This window comes from Neolamprologus brichardi, chromosome 7 (assembly GCF_056152115.1).
Source record: "Neolamprologus brichardi isolate AB-2024 chromosome 7, ASM5615211v1, whole genome shotgun sequence".
Taxonomy (NCBI): domain Eukaryota; kingdom Metazoa; phylum Chordata; class Actinopteri; order Cichliformes; family Cichlidae; genus Neolamprologus; species Neolamprologus brichardi.
The window spans coordinates 24,194,733-24,210,831 of NC_142110.1; the positions used below are offsets into that span (position 1 = coordinate 24,194,733).

Genomic DNA, 16,099 nt, shown 5'->3' on the forward strand with positions numbered 1-16,099 from the left:
TTTTGCAGATATTTAGTTTGCATTTTTAGCTGGAAACACTGCAACACTGCAAAGTGTCGTAAAAGTGACGTTGTTCCATATGAAAGTAACATATATCACACCATGATCATATGGCACATTAAGGTTCTTAATCGACAGATTTTAAAGAAGTACAACTCAATTATTTGTTTCTCGAGAATTTTAGTGTTTTTCGTTGTAGCCAACAGCCCTTCAATCATCATAGTAGATAGAAATGCCCGCTCTTGTGATGCAAACTAATATAATTTGCTGAGCTATAGACCTCTTCATGTCGTCCTTAGAGATAACATCCACTCGCCTCCAGACCGAAAGCTATCTAGCTCATCACTGTTGACTTGTGAACTGGACTTCAGAGGAAAGCTTTTATCTCAGGGGAGGGTCAGCCAATATCCTTTAGCGCCACAAGCCTTCAGACACCAACACACACACACACACACACACACACACACACACACACACACACACACACTTAGACATATTCGCATTCGTATATCCCCTACCTTCAGACATGTCCAGACAGTCTCATTTACACACACAGACAGACAGGCACACACACTCACGAACACACACACACACATCATCCCATCTGCAGCAGCAAGCAGCAGTGGAAACCTCATTTCCACAGAACCTAATAATGGCAGAAGCAATATCACTGATGTAATCTGGCTGCAGACTGTGGCAACAGACTGTGTGTGTGTGTGTGTGTGTGTGTGTGTGTGTGTGTGTGTGTGTGTATATGACTGAGTGCCAGCTTCACGCTTTTAAAAGCTTTTGTGGCATGCATGGCCATATATGCATGCATGACATAGCATATGTATCATGTCTGCTATGATAGTCATTATTATTCAAGCTTCTTCCTACAGACACCATAGTGCAGTCTATAAGTATTAGAAAAATGACCCTATGCAGCTGTAGGAAAGTTAATTTGTAATAAGCTTAAGATGAGGGATCATGTTTAACATTTAGAAGCAGATCCTTCAATGGTTTCCAGTCCACACACACCAGCAGTGTTGGGCTGCAGAGGTCATGAGTTTTTTCATCTTTTGTTAGGTTGTTACTCTGAACAAGTGTATCAATGTAATGGGCGATCGTGGCTCAAGAGTTGGGAGTTCGCCTTGTAATCGGAAGGTTGCCGGTTTGAGCCCCGGCTCGGACAGTCTCGGTTGTTGTGTCCTTGGGCGAGACACTTCACCTGTTGCCTACTGGTGGTGGTCAGAGGGCCCGGTGGCGCCAGTGTCCGGCAGCCTCGCCTCTGTCAGTGCGCCCCAGGGTGGCTGTGGCTACAATGTAGCTTGCCATCACCAGTGTGTGAATGTGTGTGTGAATGGGTGGATGACTGGTTGTGTAAAGCGCTTTGGGGTCCTTAGGGACTAGTAAAGCGCTATACAAATACAGGCCATTTACCAATGTACACTTACAGCTCAAGTAATCACAGTACTCCCAGGTCATTTAACGTTTCTGTTATACTATGAAATACAGTAAAAGCATCTTTCGAAGACACTTTGTCGTAGAAACACAGAACAATGAGGTGCTACCTCAAGCAATTGCTAGAACTGTGAAAACGTGTACAGGAAATAAGTCAACCCATTGGTACTTAATTATCGTTTAAAATGCTCGTCAACCTCAGGTGTGTTAATAAACCCCAAAAGAGTAAAGAGCAGAGCCAACACAAGAGAAAACACATGCCTGCTTCTTATGATGACATAAATGTAAAACTATTTGTCAATAGAGCAAGAGCTGCAAGGCTATTTCAGGAAGATAACTTGAGACATGGTGAGAAAGGCTGTATTCATACAAAAACTATGCATAATGAGCCCTGTCTCCAATTTGATATGTCAGGAACTCGATTACGCTTACAGTGGTAACGCTGCTGCTCACCAACACTGCTACATCGTTCTTCCAGCATGTAACTGTTTGAGGAAAAATGTCCACTTTAATTGTCATACTGAAAGTAATATTTATTAGAAAGTTTTAAATTAATTAAGTGTAAACTGTTTAAAGTAAACAAAGTGCACAAAGTGGGGCCTCTAGTGGATGACAGTTTGATCATATTGTTTATCCCGTGAACCATTTTCAGTGGCGTCAGGCAGACTCCATCAGACATCTTGGCAAGGTGACGCTGGCACAGGAGCAGGACTACACGGGCCTCGTTGTGGGCTGCGTGTGCGTCAGCCTGCTGTTGCTGCTGCTGGGATCGCTGCTGATGTGGAAGAAGAACAAACACATTGATGGTAAGACCAAAGAGGGTCACAGAGCCCACGACACTCTGGGTTTTGAGACTTAGAGCCATTTGATATCACTGGACATTGGCATAACACCATTATTTTTAATGTTATCTGCTCCAAAATGTTATTTTAATTATGACTTGTACTCACAAATCCAGACAGTTTATTAAATAACCAGACTGCCATTTTCCTTGAAAATGTTTGATTAGATTGCAGCAGCTCACCAATGATTTAAGGAAAGTGTTAATAATTTGCATATATAATACATTCATAATTGCAAATGAACTTCACTGTGTTTCTTCTAACCTGTGTGCATGTGTGTCTGCTGGGTTTCATTTTGCCTGGTCGGTTTGACGTTTAAAAGTTTGTCTGAGGGGCGCACTGGTGGAAATGCTTCGCCTTTCTCAGTAATTCGTCTCTCCCTCCCTTCTGTTCACCCATTCCCACACACCCATCTTTTCTCTTCTTCTGTCCTTCCTCGTCCTTCCTTTCCACTGAATTTTCCATTACATTTTCTACATCCCGTTGCCCTTTGTCTCTAGATCTGTCTGAGGTGTGGTATGATGGCCGGGGTCACATCCAGCATCTGGACAGGCTGGCTAACGCGAGGAGTGTCAGCCCCACTAACGAAATGGTCTCCCACGAGTCAGTCGACTATAGAACAACCCTGCTGGAGGGTACGTCAACCAGATAAGCCCCTCCCCACCTGTCAACCTCTTCTCCTACTCCACCTTTCTCCCTCCTATCTACTCTGCTTCCCTCACCGTGGGGCTAAACGCTAATGCTAGCCATGCATGCCTTACTGTACATGTTGTGAATTAACAACCCTTGCCTTGATGAATTAAGCACCATTTCAAGAAAGCATTTCTTGAAAGCACAGAAACACTTTCTTTGTAGCACTAGAAACAGACAGGTAATTAACCATTTGTGTCAAATCTCCCGAAATAAAAAGACTAAAGAGCTCTAAAGAGCTATGTCATCTCTCTGGTTAGTGATTGATTCTTTGATAATGAATTTAATTTGATTAGTTATTATCTATAAAAATCAAATAATTTAAAAGTATTATCATGATACAGATTATCATTCCAAACACATTAATTTTAAGCAATTATCATTTTCAGTAGTCACCTCTTAATCTGTCACCATGGCCTGTTTCTAACACACAGCCAATACAATTGGTGGGCGATTGTAGAGTTGTTGACCATCAGGCAAAACTGTGGTTCTAAAACTGTGTTTTTTGTTCTCTCAGTTTGCATCCTCAGGCTGTGAGAGAGGCTTGTATCATGATATTTAGTGTCATGGTCAAAGCTATTTTCCAGCTGCTAAAATGTGACTTGAAAGGCTTAAAATCTAAGAAGATAGACTTACTAATGAACTAAAGCTTGCCCGCAGGGACAGGTTGTAGGAGGTTTGGTTGTAGGATCAGTAGCTGAGCTTAACAGCTGTGTCCACTCCATTTTGTCTGTTTTTTGTTCTGGCTTTTAAATAAAATGTGGGTAGTTTAGAATTCATTTTCCTTCTACTATAATCATTGAAGAAAACCTTTGTTTTTCCACCTCTGTCGACCTCAATTACAGTGTTAAGTTTCTTTCTGCCTTCGTAGCCATCCTTCTCTGATTATATAATGCAACTTGACCTCTCGAGGCACTGCTGATACAGTCACTGACCTCTGACCCTACCATGTCCTTTGCTTCTCCAGATCAGGGCACCGACAGGCCCGAGACATGCCGAGCAGCTCCTCCTATTTATGGGGGCAATGGGGAACTGCTGTCTCCCAGACTGGGTGCCTTAGGAGGTGGGATAGGGATGGGTCTGGGGATGGGAATGGGGATGGATGGCGATTTGGTATCACCCCTGCTAATGGCGCCGGTCCACATCGACCCATCCTGCCTCCACCCAGACCTACTGACTGAAGTGCAGCACGTGGTGATCGCCAGGGAGCGGCTGCTTCTCCATCTCAACCAGGTCATCGGCAGAGGTGAGAAGCAAACATTTCATTGTGTAGAAACTGTTGTGTATGAAGATCTAGTGCAAACTGCTGTGTCAAATCTTTTAATGAACACATAAAGAATGGTGGATTCATCAATGCAAGGAAAGGAAAAATAATGATAGATTGATTCATTTCAGCTGTTTACCACAGCTGGAAATGAGCATGCGTTATCATTGTGACCATTCAAAAATGCAGTGATAATTAAGTACTCCCCAAAAGCACTAACCTGAAATCAAAATGAACTGTTGTTAGTGTTGTACAGCATGCCTAAATTGTGCACTCTGACGAAATAGTGCACACTATATATAATATACACAATACAAGGGTGATTAAATAGACCTCAAAACGGCGCCAGTGTTTATAATCTCGCAGTCTTGGTCCAGTGTCCGTTTGCATTTATAGAGAAAATAAAAAAGTATCTGGACTCGAAGCATAAAAATCAATCCATTTGCTATACCTTTGTGGTCGGTCACAAATTAACACCCAGATATATACAAGATGAACACAGCCAAAGTAACACGATCTAAATTTGTATTATGTGGTTCTTTGTTTTTGTCAGTTGTAACAAGAACTGAACAGTTTTGGATTTACATTTTGTTATGCTACATCCATTATTATTAACGCTATGTTACGTTATGCTACATTACGCCACAGTACGTTACAATAGGCTATGTTCCATTTAGCTAAGTTCCATTATGTTACATTACTCAGCTCTACATTACGTTTCATTACTTTACTTTTAGGTCCAGACACAGAAGCCTTTTGCTGTGAGAGTGCTAACCACTGCACCATTACACCACTCTCCAATTAGCTCTGTTATAAAACATGCATCTATGTGTACTTTTTTAGTAAGGTTCAAGGTTGTCTTTTATTGAGATGTGCTTATTTACCTTTATGTTCCATCAGCGTATAGACATCGCAGTCCATTTAGCATTCACCAATCTCAACATTTCTATACACGTGTGTAACTTAAACCTGTTTTTCTGAAATAGAGAAATAATACTGTAAAAAAAAAAATTATGAGCAATTTTCAAGATTGTGGTTGTTGTAACGCAAGAATATATTTAGGATTTATGTTAAGCTATACAAAAGTTAAAGTTACCCACAAAGGTTTTAATTGCCTGCATTATCAAACGGCAACCCTGACATGCAGACACAAAATCACTTCACATGGTGACATTTAAGTAGGCGGCTCACAGTCGCAGATCAAATTCAGTTTCAAGAGGAGAAAAAGACCCAAACCCCTCCGTGTCACCCGCAACAGCCCTCTGCCCCCTTGGCTGAATTATCCCCTGAAGTCTGGATTTGGTGGCTGGAGTTTTTCAAAGTGGCGTAGGATGATTTGTTCACAGCTAGTATTCCCAGGATCCATTGTTGAGAGTTGTAATCCAACACCAGCCATCTGCAAGGACGTGATAGAAGAACGCCGCGCTTATTTAATTCCTGTACCCCTCCCCGTCTGGGGCACGCCTTCATGTCTTAACGCAGAGTTATAATTCAATAAAATGTATAATAACTCAAGCGGGTTTGGCACTGGTTATGAGCTTATACAGGGTACTAATGAATACTGAGTTACTTGGAGGTCTAAGGTTTAGTGTGATGGTGAATTTGCTGTTTCGAGTGTGAAACACACGAGAGAGGCTCTTTTTTCTTTTCTTTTTTTTTCTCCATGGATCAATCAAATCACCTCGATGCTGTTGCACCAAAATTTTATTTTTATATGTATGCAGAGGACAGACATGTTTGTTATTCCTGGTACTGCTGTGAGGTCGATTAAAAGGGCACACATGGCTAAAATCATTCTTTCGAGACAAAGGCTTATTTAAACCATGATGTTAATGAAGGATGCTGATTGCATCGATTTGATCGATGAATGCTAAGTGGCTAATTTAGTTGGGGTGGGGGGTGTCCATTTATGGGTAAGATTTAGAAACTGCGGTTTACCAACTGAATCTATGAGTACATCAAGCCATGAAGCAGAATATCTGACCTAAATTACCTTTCACAGACACGTGCACAAGCAATTGGAATCTGCTTGTCTCAGTTTGCTTTGATGGACCGCCAAATTTCACCTTCATGCTTTTGTTATGTTTCTGAGTCACGGTGAAAAGTAGGATCGTCAAATTTTATGTCAGCTTGGGCCTCAAGGGTTCCAGTAACCCATTATAGAAGCATGACCTTAACAAACTCTTAGCTGTTTTCTAGCCAAGTTTGTGATTAAATCATTGTTTTATGGCACAGTGGTAACAGATCTATTACCACTAATGGTGTGGCCTCCATCACAGCTGGATCCTATTGTCATTGGACCTGAAAGTGTTGCATCCCATTTATCACTGTCATTTGTGTGGGGTAAAGAAGTGCTATTTGCTAGTCCTTTACAGGTTTAAACACGAGGTTTTCATTTCCCCGATGATGACTGACTAATGCTGTACGTCGTGTTGTAACCTGCAGGCCATTTCGGCTGTGTTTTTCACGGAACGCTGCTTGAGCCAGACGGGCAGAAGCTACACTGTGCCGTCAAGTCCCTGAACCGTAAGTACAGGTTTTTTTCATCAATGTGTTAGCTTTGGTTTTAGCGGTGTTTGATGGTGTTTTTTGGCGGGTGGAGGGTCTTTCAGGTTTTTATTTCTTTCTGTAGTGTTTTCTTTCCAACAGTGATAAGTGAAATATTTAATTGCACATTTTTTAAATTAGTAAACCAATGGTACTGTTTCTGACCTCACCGTTACTATGTTCTTTATCAGCTATCCTTAAGCTTGAATAAGGTGCCTGCATTTCAATGAACTTATGTACAAATACACACATATACACCAAAACCACTTCATTAGGAATACCTCTGCTGCTCATTAATGCAAATGTGTAATCAGCAACTACACAACCTTTTCAGTGAATGAACCAAAAAAGAAACAATGGGGCGGTGGGGAAAATGTCATTTTGTTGTCAGAAGTCAGAAAAGAATGGCCAGATTGCTTCAAGCTGATACAAAGGCAACAGTAACTCAAATAACCACTCGTTACAACCAAGCTATGAAGAAGAACACCTCTGAATGCACAACGTTAAATTTTGAAGCAGATGGACTCCAGATCAATCTTCTGCATCACCTAATTAATACACTCTCTGACAATATGACACACAGTTTGGATAGAGTAGTTTAACCTGCTCCCAACCAGCTTATGGGTTCACTCAAAGTTCCCACAGTGCTTTATCCAGGTAAAAAGAAAACCACTTTTGTGACTTTTAACCCAATATTTAGGCCTCAAGAGCCTAATTCAGAAAATATGTACAGTATGTAAACAAATGCCATTGGAGTGCTCCAAGGAGCATAACCATGTGTCTCAATCTGAAAATCTCACTCCAAGTAAATGTAATTAATAAATAAGAGTCAGGTGTGTGCAAACTGAGGCTTCCCTGGTTAAAATGCATCATGGCCCCTCCCTCACCCGGCATACACAGACTAAAGACACTGTTGTTGTCAAAACGGATTTGCATCCAGCTACAGTTATTCAATCATTCATCCAGTTATATTATATTGCATACCTATTGTATGATATCACCGCGCTCCCAATGGCATCAAAGATCTCATCTCATCAGAAGCCTGAATCCTTTTTAGGCCTGAAATGATGGTGATGAATGAGCATTCGATAGTGAGGACAGCATTAGGGTCCCAGCTAATCGTGTAACCTGTCAGTTGCAGCAAGGGAGATTGATGCAGGAACAATATGGGGAAAGGACCTGTGCAGCTGCTAGGGGGCACAAACCACAGTAGGATGGTAGGATAAGAGGTAGTAGGATAATACTAGTAGTAGGACAATTGTAGTGAACGTGCAATTCAATTTTGTTGCCGTCAGTACCTTAAACTGATTCCTTTATCCTAATGTAGCTGTTACTATGATATCTAGTTGAATGGCAAATATGTTTTATGACAAGCACGAGTAGTTTATGTAATAGAGACATTCTCCTCACAGAAAAACTTGAGAATCAAGACTGAAATCAAATGTCTTCTCTTTCTGCCTTTGGGGTCTAAACTCAGCTGAAGGCTAAAGAGCTTCCATTTCTAACTAGATTATAGCAAAGTCAGCAGGGCTAAAGTGCAAGACACCAGAAGCAGGGATGCAATTGGCAAATGGGAATGGGTCAAGTCTGGGGTGAGTCTTCAGGGAGGGTGTTTTCTTAGATGGGTTTCTATCAGCATTCTCATTCCCCAAAGGTATCTAAGGAAGGGCTTCCCACTGATATCATGACAGGAGAGTTGCACCTTATCTTACAATTATCATTCCTGCCAGTTTCCAAATGTCAAATGTTCATAAACAAAGAAAACATTTAAAGAGGGCCCATTCAGCCCCTTAACCTTTTTATTTTATTCTGGGCCTTGATGCAGCAACTAAATTCATGTTTTTAGTGTGAAATAAGCTATTTTAGCTCCTCTCCCCTTAAGCCAACTTTCTTCTCATTGGCTGCCCAGTTCAAACGGAAGGGCTGATCATAAGAAAGGTGGGGATGAATGGCTGTATTCATAATTTAAAGAAGAAAACCATAATAGGTCCCCTTTAACTGTATTTTATTTTGACTTTACGGGGGGAATTTCAGAAATGTTTCATGATAAAAGTCAAAAACTAACTAAGCTAACATGAAAATGATGTCAACTTATTTCTTTCTTATCAGGCATCACAGACTTGGAAGAGGTGTCTCAGTTCCTGAAGGAGGGGATCATCATGAAGGACTTCAGCCACCCCAACGTTCTCTCCCTGTTGGGTATCTGCCTTCCGCCAGAGGGCTCACCCCTGGTGGTTCTTCCGTATATGAAACACGGCGACCTGCGCAACTTCATCCGTGATGAGGGACATGTAAGGGCCCACATAAAAGCATGTTGCAAATTTCTGCACCAGAACTTTAGTTCATTTCAAGACACATTTCACAAGTTTGATGATGTGCAACAAGGTGACTGTAATTGATTCTTCTAGAACCCAACAGTTAAGGACCTGATGGGCTTTGGGCTGCAGGTGGCCAGAGGAATGGAGTATCTGGCCAGCAAGAAGTTTGTCCACCGAGACCTGGCTGCCAGGAACTGCATGTGAGCTGGCATTTACTCATTTAGCATCAAGTGATGGTGTTTTAAATATAAAAAGGCACAACACAGCAGAAAATAGAAGTAAATACAGGTGGGAAGAGAATCAAGAGAGCAATAAAGAGTAGAATAAGAACGTTATAACAATGGCAAGTAGAAAATAGTCAAAGAAAATAGTACTATAATACTATAATTAGTATAGTTAATAAGTTAATTATTTCAGTTATTGTTAAAATGAAGTAAAAAGAAAGGCATTTCCTGTTTTCCCCGACAGGCTGGATGAGAGCTACACAGTAAAGGTGGCAGACTTCGGCCTGGCCAGAGATGTTTATGACAAAGAGTATTACAGCGTTCACAACAAGAGTGGAGTCAAGCTGCCCGTTAAATGGATGGCTCTGGAGAGTCTGCAGACGCACAAGTTTACCACCAAATCAGACGTGGTGAGGACTTTTTAGCAGTATTTAACTGTTTACATCAGAACAACAAGTATGGCAATAAAGGGATAACAGTGAAACTCTCTCCATGTAGTGGTCTTTTGGCGTATTGCTATGGGAACTCATGACCCGCGGAGCTCCGCCGTATTCTGATGTGAACTCCTTCGACATCACGGTGTTCCTCCTGCAGGGGAGGAGGCTGCTGCAGCCTGAGTTCTGCCCTGATGCCCTGTGAGTGTGCGCACATACAGTATGCAGAAGTTAATTTAAATGGAAAACCAGTGCGAGTACAACATTTCTTTTCTAAAGGCTTCTTGATTCTGATTGCTGAGCACTTGTTGCTGTGGTATGTAAAGTGCTGACCCATTAGTGAACGAGTTACTGGAAGTGTTAAGAAAACCTTTTCTCTTGACACAGTCGAGTTTTTCCAGTTTTCTTTGGAACAGTTCACATTGGAACTGCAGCTAATCACTTGTCAAACCAGGACTGTTTAGACTGTTTCAAGCAAACTTACCTGAAACTCTTAAAATAAGAAAGAAAAATCCTTTTTTTTTTTAAAAAAAAAACTCAGTCATTTTCAGCGAAGCTCACTTAACACTTGCTCTTATCCATTAAACTCTGGCCTGTGAAGCAAATGGCAAGAATGATCTCATACATCCCAGACAACATCATAAGGTGCATAAGTGTGTGTGGACGGGGAATGGGAGTGTTCAGGTGAGAGGGAGGCAGAGGCCCAAAATTCCCAAGCTATAGATTAAACAGACGTCAGGAGATGATGCACATCTGCAAATATTTGTGCAATGTTTCATCCACGAGTGTTCACAGGATGTTTTGGGTCCCAGATTGTGGCAGACTCATTTATAAGGAGGTGTTAGTTCCTGAAGTCTTAACAATGAATTGTTTTGGGGTTTTTTATGGTTATTTTGCTTTGGTGCAAAATAATAAAAATGTGGCTCACTCGAATTACAGATGTTAAATACAATTATCCCTTAAAATATTTTACTTTTTTTTTCACATGAACACCTGTGAGGGAGAAAAAAGCAAACCTTTATAAAATACTATGTGAGGGAAATGAAGCCCTTCTAATAAGTGAAACTGAAAAATGTCAAAGAAACAGTAGTAGCACAGAAGATGCAGGATATTTTAGAGTCATTACACCAAGAAAAAATATGCAATAACTTAACCAAAGTCACATTCAAGATCTCTAGAACTAACTAAACTGCTAGGATTGCTGTTAGCCCACCACTTATTTGCTGGGCCACAAAACAACAGATCACGTGATTTGTCCGCCCAAAAAGATGTGTTTACAATATCTATTTATATTACAGAAATATCAAACATTACAAACACCTTCTAATGCTTTTTTGTAGCAGGGGCTACACAGTTCACGTTTCCTGTAACCAAGAATTCACCTCTTGTGTTTGTAGAAAGAAATGCCTCGTGGCTAATGGACATAAATAAACAGCAATCAGACTCGGTACAGAACAATCACTAAGTGTTTGTGTTTGCGCAATTTTTTTGTGTTCCCCTTATGCACTGGTTTTCTAAATTGGCACTTCTTCAAAAAAATAATAAAAAAAACAACTTTTGAGAATTTGTAAAGTAAGCATTTGTCTCCAATTAGTGTAAATTAATTTTCCTCTTTTGTAGAGCCCAACCATTACATCATATCATGGCAGATATTATGAGTGAATGTTTGTTTATTTATTTATTTATTATTTATATGTATAAATAAAAAAATCAGAAAGGTGCTGTGGGCTGTTTTGATGTCTTGTCCATCACATAGCTTATACATATAACAAACATGCATACATAGATTTCTTTTCACCCTAGAAATCCTGAATCAGTCAGGCTCTACTGCTGTGCAAGTTATTTTAGAAGCCACATAAACAAAGACTTCTTAGAGAGGAGCAATTACATATAATATACCCACATCAATACAGCAGCTTTTAAGTCTTTACACTCTACATCTCAGATGCTAGCTTTTGACATTTCAAACATTTTGCCAAATCACTGTACAGTGTATTACAGGTGTAACCACATGGTAATGTCCTGCCTTCATCATTAATTAACGTCTCTCTTCTCTGCTTTTAGCTACACGGTCATGATCGAGTGTTGGCACCCAAAGCCTGAACGACGGCCCTCATTCTCTGAGCTGGTTTCCCGCATCTCTGCCATCTTCTCCAGTTTCAGCGGCGAGCACTACGTCCTGCTCAACACCACGTACGTCAACATAGACAAGATGAGCCCCTACCCCTCCCTCCTCTCCTCCACCGTTTCCTCCTCCTCATCCTCTTCTGAGCCTTCAACATCCACTTCCCTGCCATCCCGCTCCCCACTCTTCTGTCAGGTGGCCCAAGACTGCTGCATCTGAAAAGGGAAAAGGGAGCGGGTGATAGATGAGACTTGGAAGGAGGGATGAAGCAAGGAAGAAAAGGTGAGGTGATGAAGACTCTGTTTGAGAACTACTGTATGTATTTGCCAAACACTGGACACTGCATGCTGAGGGAAAACAGACCTTTCACTCACTGTGCATTGATTGTGGCCCTTTGACCTTCTCAAGCGTCACCAAATGACAGTGGCCTCCAAGAACTTTAGGGCTGACCTTTTCAACTTTTGCCAATCTTTTTTGACCTTTCATTGACCCAGAGGGGCAAGAGGTCAAACGTCCTCCATCATGTACAAGACAACTACAATGCCTCCTTGGAGATTTCCGGTAGACAAAACGGCCATCGCAGAAGCTCATCTCAGTGACTGATGCACCCACACACAAACCAGGGTAGCTTTCTACTCCTCTGTGGGTGGCATGTGCTTCAATGAGTGGATGTGGCTCAGACCTTTACTGCATCTGTAATGTGAATGAGTGACAAATGGCCACGTAGTCATGTTATATATAAAAGTCACACCTCCACAAACCGTAAACATGACTTCATGTTACCTGAGAGACAATCTAGCCTGTGCTATGATGGGTTTTCTGCCTCGGGTGAGTAAACTGAGGCATACTGGAGGTTAGTGGCAGTGTGTAAGTGTACAGTGGGATGTGTACAAATTCTGCTGCCTGTGTGCAGATCACTGGATGCTTTATTTGTGTAATTGTCTTTGGACCACCAGCTTTCTGATGGGTAAAAATTCCCCTTTCAGAAATGTGTTTCACCTGTGGGGAATCCCCAGATGTTTCTGGTGGTGAAATAAAAGCCTTTTTTTTTTCAACTTGAAACTTATATATCAAAAAATAAATAAATAAAAATGCAGCTCACTTTGATGTTTTCTTGGAAGTAAGAGTAATAAATGAGAACCGTGCAAGTCCAGGGAGTTTTGTTGTTGTTGCTTACTGTATGTCGAGCATCTGTTTCGTATGGCTTGCATTTTATTGACAGAAAAACTGTGTACAGTGTAGCTGATAAAACGGGTTCGCAGCCACAAGGTTTTAATCTCACATTTAATTCATTCAATCAAAGCTCATATTTTGATCCCTTGAATAACTTTTAAAATTTTTGTTGTGCTCTGAAGAATCTCAAGTTATCGCACTTCAAAGAGTCCCTGTGTTTGTCTGGCCTCAAAACAGGACTGTCATTTTATCTGACTGTAACTGACCGCTGTATATTCTTTTATGATCGCTCTGTTTTGATGTTTAACAACCCTACCAGTGTATTTGAAAAAATCTGTTGCCTCTTGACTACAAATAATGTACAATTTTGACTTTCTGAGAAGCATGTGATAGGGTTTGATATTTCATTCCATTAACTTCTATTCATTTCAGCACAATATAAAAATTAGAGCCAGACCAATATGATGCTGGACCAATGTTATAAGCTCATTTTAGCTTATTACCAACATATTGGTATTGCTGTGTAGAACCCAGTATAAATTGTTTTTTGTTTTGTTTTGTTTTTTTACGGTCTATAATGCAAGAACAAGATACTTGAAGAATTGTAGAAATTTTTCATCATTTTCTTTCTGTTTATTCTGAAGAGCATGGGTTCGGAGATGCAGTTCTCTCACCACACTGTGCAGGATATGTAGCAGAGTAGCATCGCAGCTCAAGAAATGGTGGGGTTTTGTCTCTGTACAAGTTGTGTTTGTGGAATACACAACAACAACAACAACCCCAGTATTATATCTTTAGCTTGTATTTCTGAGCATATTGTGTGTGTGTATGTATATATATATATATATATATATATATATATATATATATATATATGAATGAATGAATGAATGAATGAACGAACAGCAGCATTGGACATTGGTACCTGCCTCAAAGCTTCTCTCCCAGCTAGAGCAAGAGGCAGGGTACAGCCTGGACAGAGGCTGGGCTAACACTATTTTAAATGTTCTGTTTGAATGTGCCAGTTAGTCAAGGTAATATGATGTAGGCAGGGAAACGTATTCATAAATGTATAAAAACGTATTGCTGCATCAGTTTGCCATTGTAATTTACTCAAGTCCCTAAATCCAAGTGGTGACATTTGTGATGACTATTATATAACGAGAAATGACTTCTTTTTGTGTTATACTGGAATATACAACTTAAGTAAGTTTGAGTTATACAGTGTGCTGAAATTAATGGAATTAAATGGTTTCCTGAAAAAAAAAAAAAAAAAAAACAGATTGTCAGAAATGCAATTGGTTAGCTCTAACTTCGAGTTATTTGACACCAATGGGGTAAAAATCCACTCATCTGGTCAGTGTCCATTTTAACATTGCTATATGTAGCAGATTTTTGTTTTTTGCTTGTACGTTGTTGTTTTAAAAAAAAAATCTGAATGGCTGCTGATATGATTGGGCCATTAATGGACAGTTATGAATGTTTGCTATGACAAGAAAATTGCTGTACTATATTTTTGTATTGATGATGAGCCTCTTCTTCGCTGGGGTGACCAGGGGTGAGTGAATCATGCCTCAAACAATGATTAAAACCACTTGTATATGAACCACTGCCATTAGGTAAATACAGACAGAGACGTGTGGATTCGTTGTGGGTCTGTGTGGATGCTCGTTTAGCTTCATTGCTGGTAAATCATCTTGAAAACGATATAGACTGTTGTACAAACTGAAGCCGCCTCACAAAACTCAAAGACTGCTGTCTCTTAGATCATGTGATTTTCTGATGCTTTGTTTGTTTTTAACACTGTCTGTTCTGTGCGTGTGTGTGTGTGCGTTTGTGTGTGTGTGTGTGTGTGTGTGTGTGTATGAATTCGTCTATACAAAAAATCCTGAAGGTACATGTTCCTATGTAATGTCAGTTGAATTCTGTCAGTGTAATAAAGCTATATTATCAGAATTCATTTACTCTTCTTTACGTCCTTTGCTTACCGTTGAGTTGGCCATGCTTTTTTTTTACTGAACAAACCGTCCTTTGAGGCGAACATAAAACAACCATAGAGAACTGTAATTACTACGCAGGGTACTGCTGCATCATGCGTTCCATATGTAGCCAACATGCAGCTGCTACTGAGTCAAAAATGCTTCCACAATGAACAATAAAGGTATTGTTGGTGAAATCACACACTGTACGCATATTTGAGAAAACCTGTTTGAAGTTTTTTTTTTTTTTTTTTTTTTTTTTTTAATGATCCTTAGTTAGGCACGGACAGAATAGTTGTTCTCAAACTGTGTGAGAGTGATACAGTGCCTGCCTTCAATTACTGCCTTTGTTCTGACATTCACCCTTTTTTGTTTCCACTGCCTGTAGGTGACCTCTGACCCCTCAACTCTAGCTTCCCTCTTTTCTTTCACTCATTTTATATACCTAGTCTAGACTTTCCCCCTTCTCTCTCTGTCTAACTGAGGTGACACCTTGACTTTCAGGACTGAGTAGTTTTGTGCCGTTACACAGCAAATAGTCTCAGTCCAAGAGTCACAACCCTGTTTTACTGGGAGCATCTTCAAGAGATGAAAAGGTTGTTGCTGGTGTTTGACAAAAGTAAATTCGATCTAATCTGTATTCTTTTACTGTGAAGTGTGTGCTGACTTAAGCAACATTTTCTTGGTTTTTACTGTTAACTGTCACTTTTAACTTGTGGGGTGGAAATGACTGAAGAGGTAAAGGTTAGCGGTTCAAAGCCTGGCTACTACAGACTGCGTGTCAAACTATTTGCGGTTAAGTGTGTGATAAGGTGAACAAGGTTTGGACTGAAAAGGGTTTTCAGCTGTATTTTACCATTTCTGATTCCAATGAATCAGATAAGTTCTTGCATTAATCTTTGTATTAATATTAGAATCCATAAATCTCTGCAGATGCTAAATAAACTATACTATACTAGCCTCTGAGGTCAAAGTCAGAATGAATGGATATGCATTTCATGAATATTGTTCGGTTTTTTTCTATATATTATTGAATTTCTTGTACATGTGGTTGATGACT

At 40.3% G+C, this 16,099-nt stretch overlaps 1 protein-coding gene across 1 annotated transcript in view; it reads left to right on the top strand.

The window, feature by feature from the left end:
- met (MET proto-oncogene, receptor tyrosine kinase) overlaps positions 1–13,871 on the top strand; it is a 65,737-nt gene extending 51,866 nt beyond the window's left edge. The window contains exons 13-21 of the mRNA XM_006782316.3: positions 2,096–2,249; positions 2,786–2,920; positions 3,943–4,221; positions 6,685–6,765; positions 8,896–9,077; positions 9,195–9,304; positions 9,573–9,738; positions 9,827–9,963; positions 11,827–13,871. Of these exons, the coding sequence (XP_006782379.2) occupies positions 2,096–2,249; positions 2,786–2,920; positions 3,943–4,221; positions 6,685–6,765; positions 8,896–9,077; positions 9,195–9,304; positions 9,573–9,738; positions 9,827–9,963; positions 11,827–12,106 (1,524 nt within the window). The 3' untranslated portion in view covers positions 12,107–13,871. The remainder of the gene's footprint in view (positions 1–2,095; positions 2,250–2,785; positions 2,921–3,942; positions 4,222–6,684; positions 6,766–8,895; positions 9,078–9,194; positions 9,305–9,572; positions 9,739–9,826; positions 9,964–11,826) is intronic.
- The last annotated feature ends 2,228 nt before the right edge of the window (positions 13,872–16,099 follow it).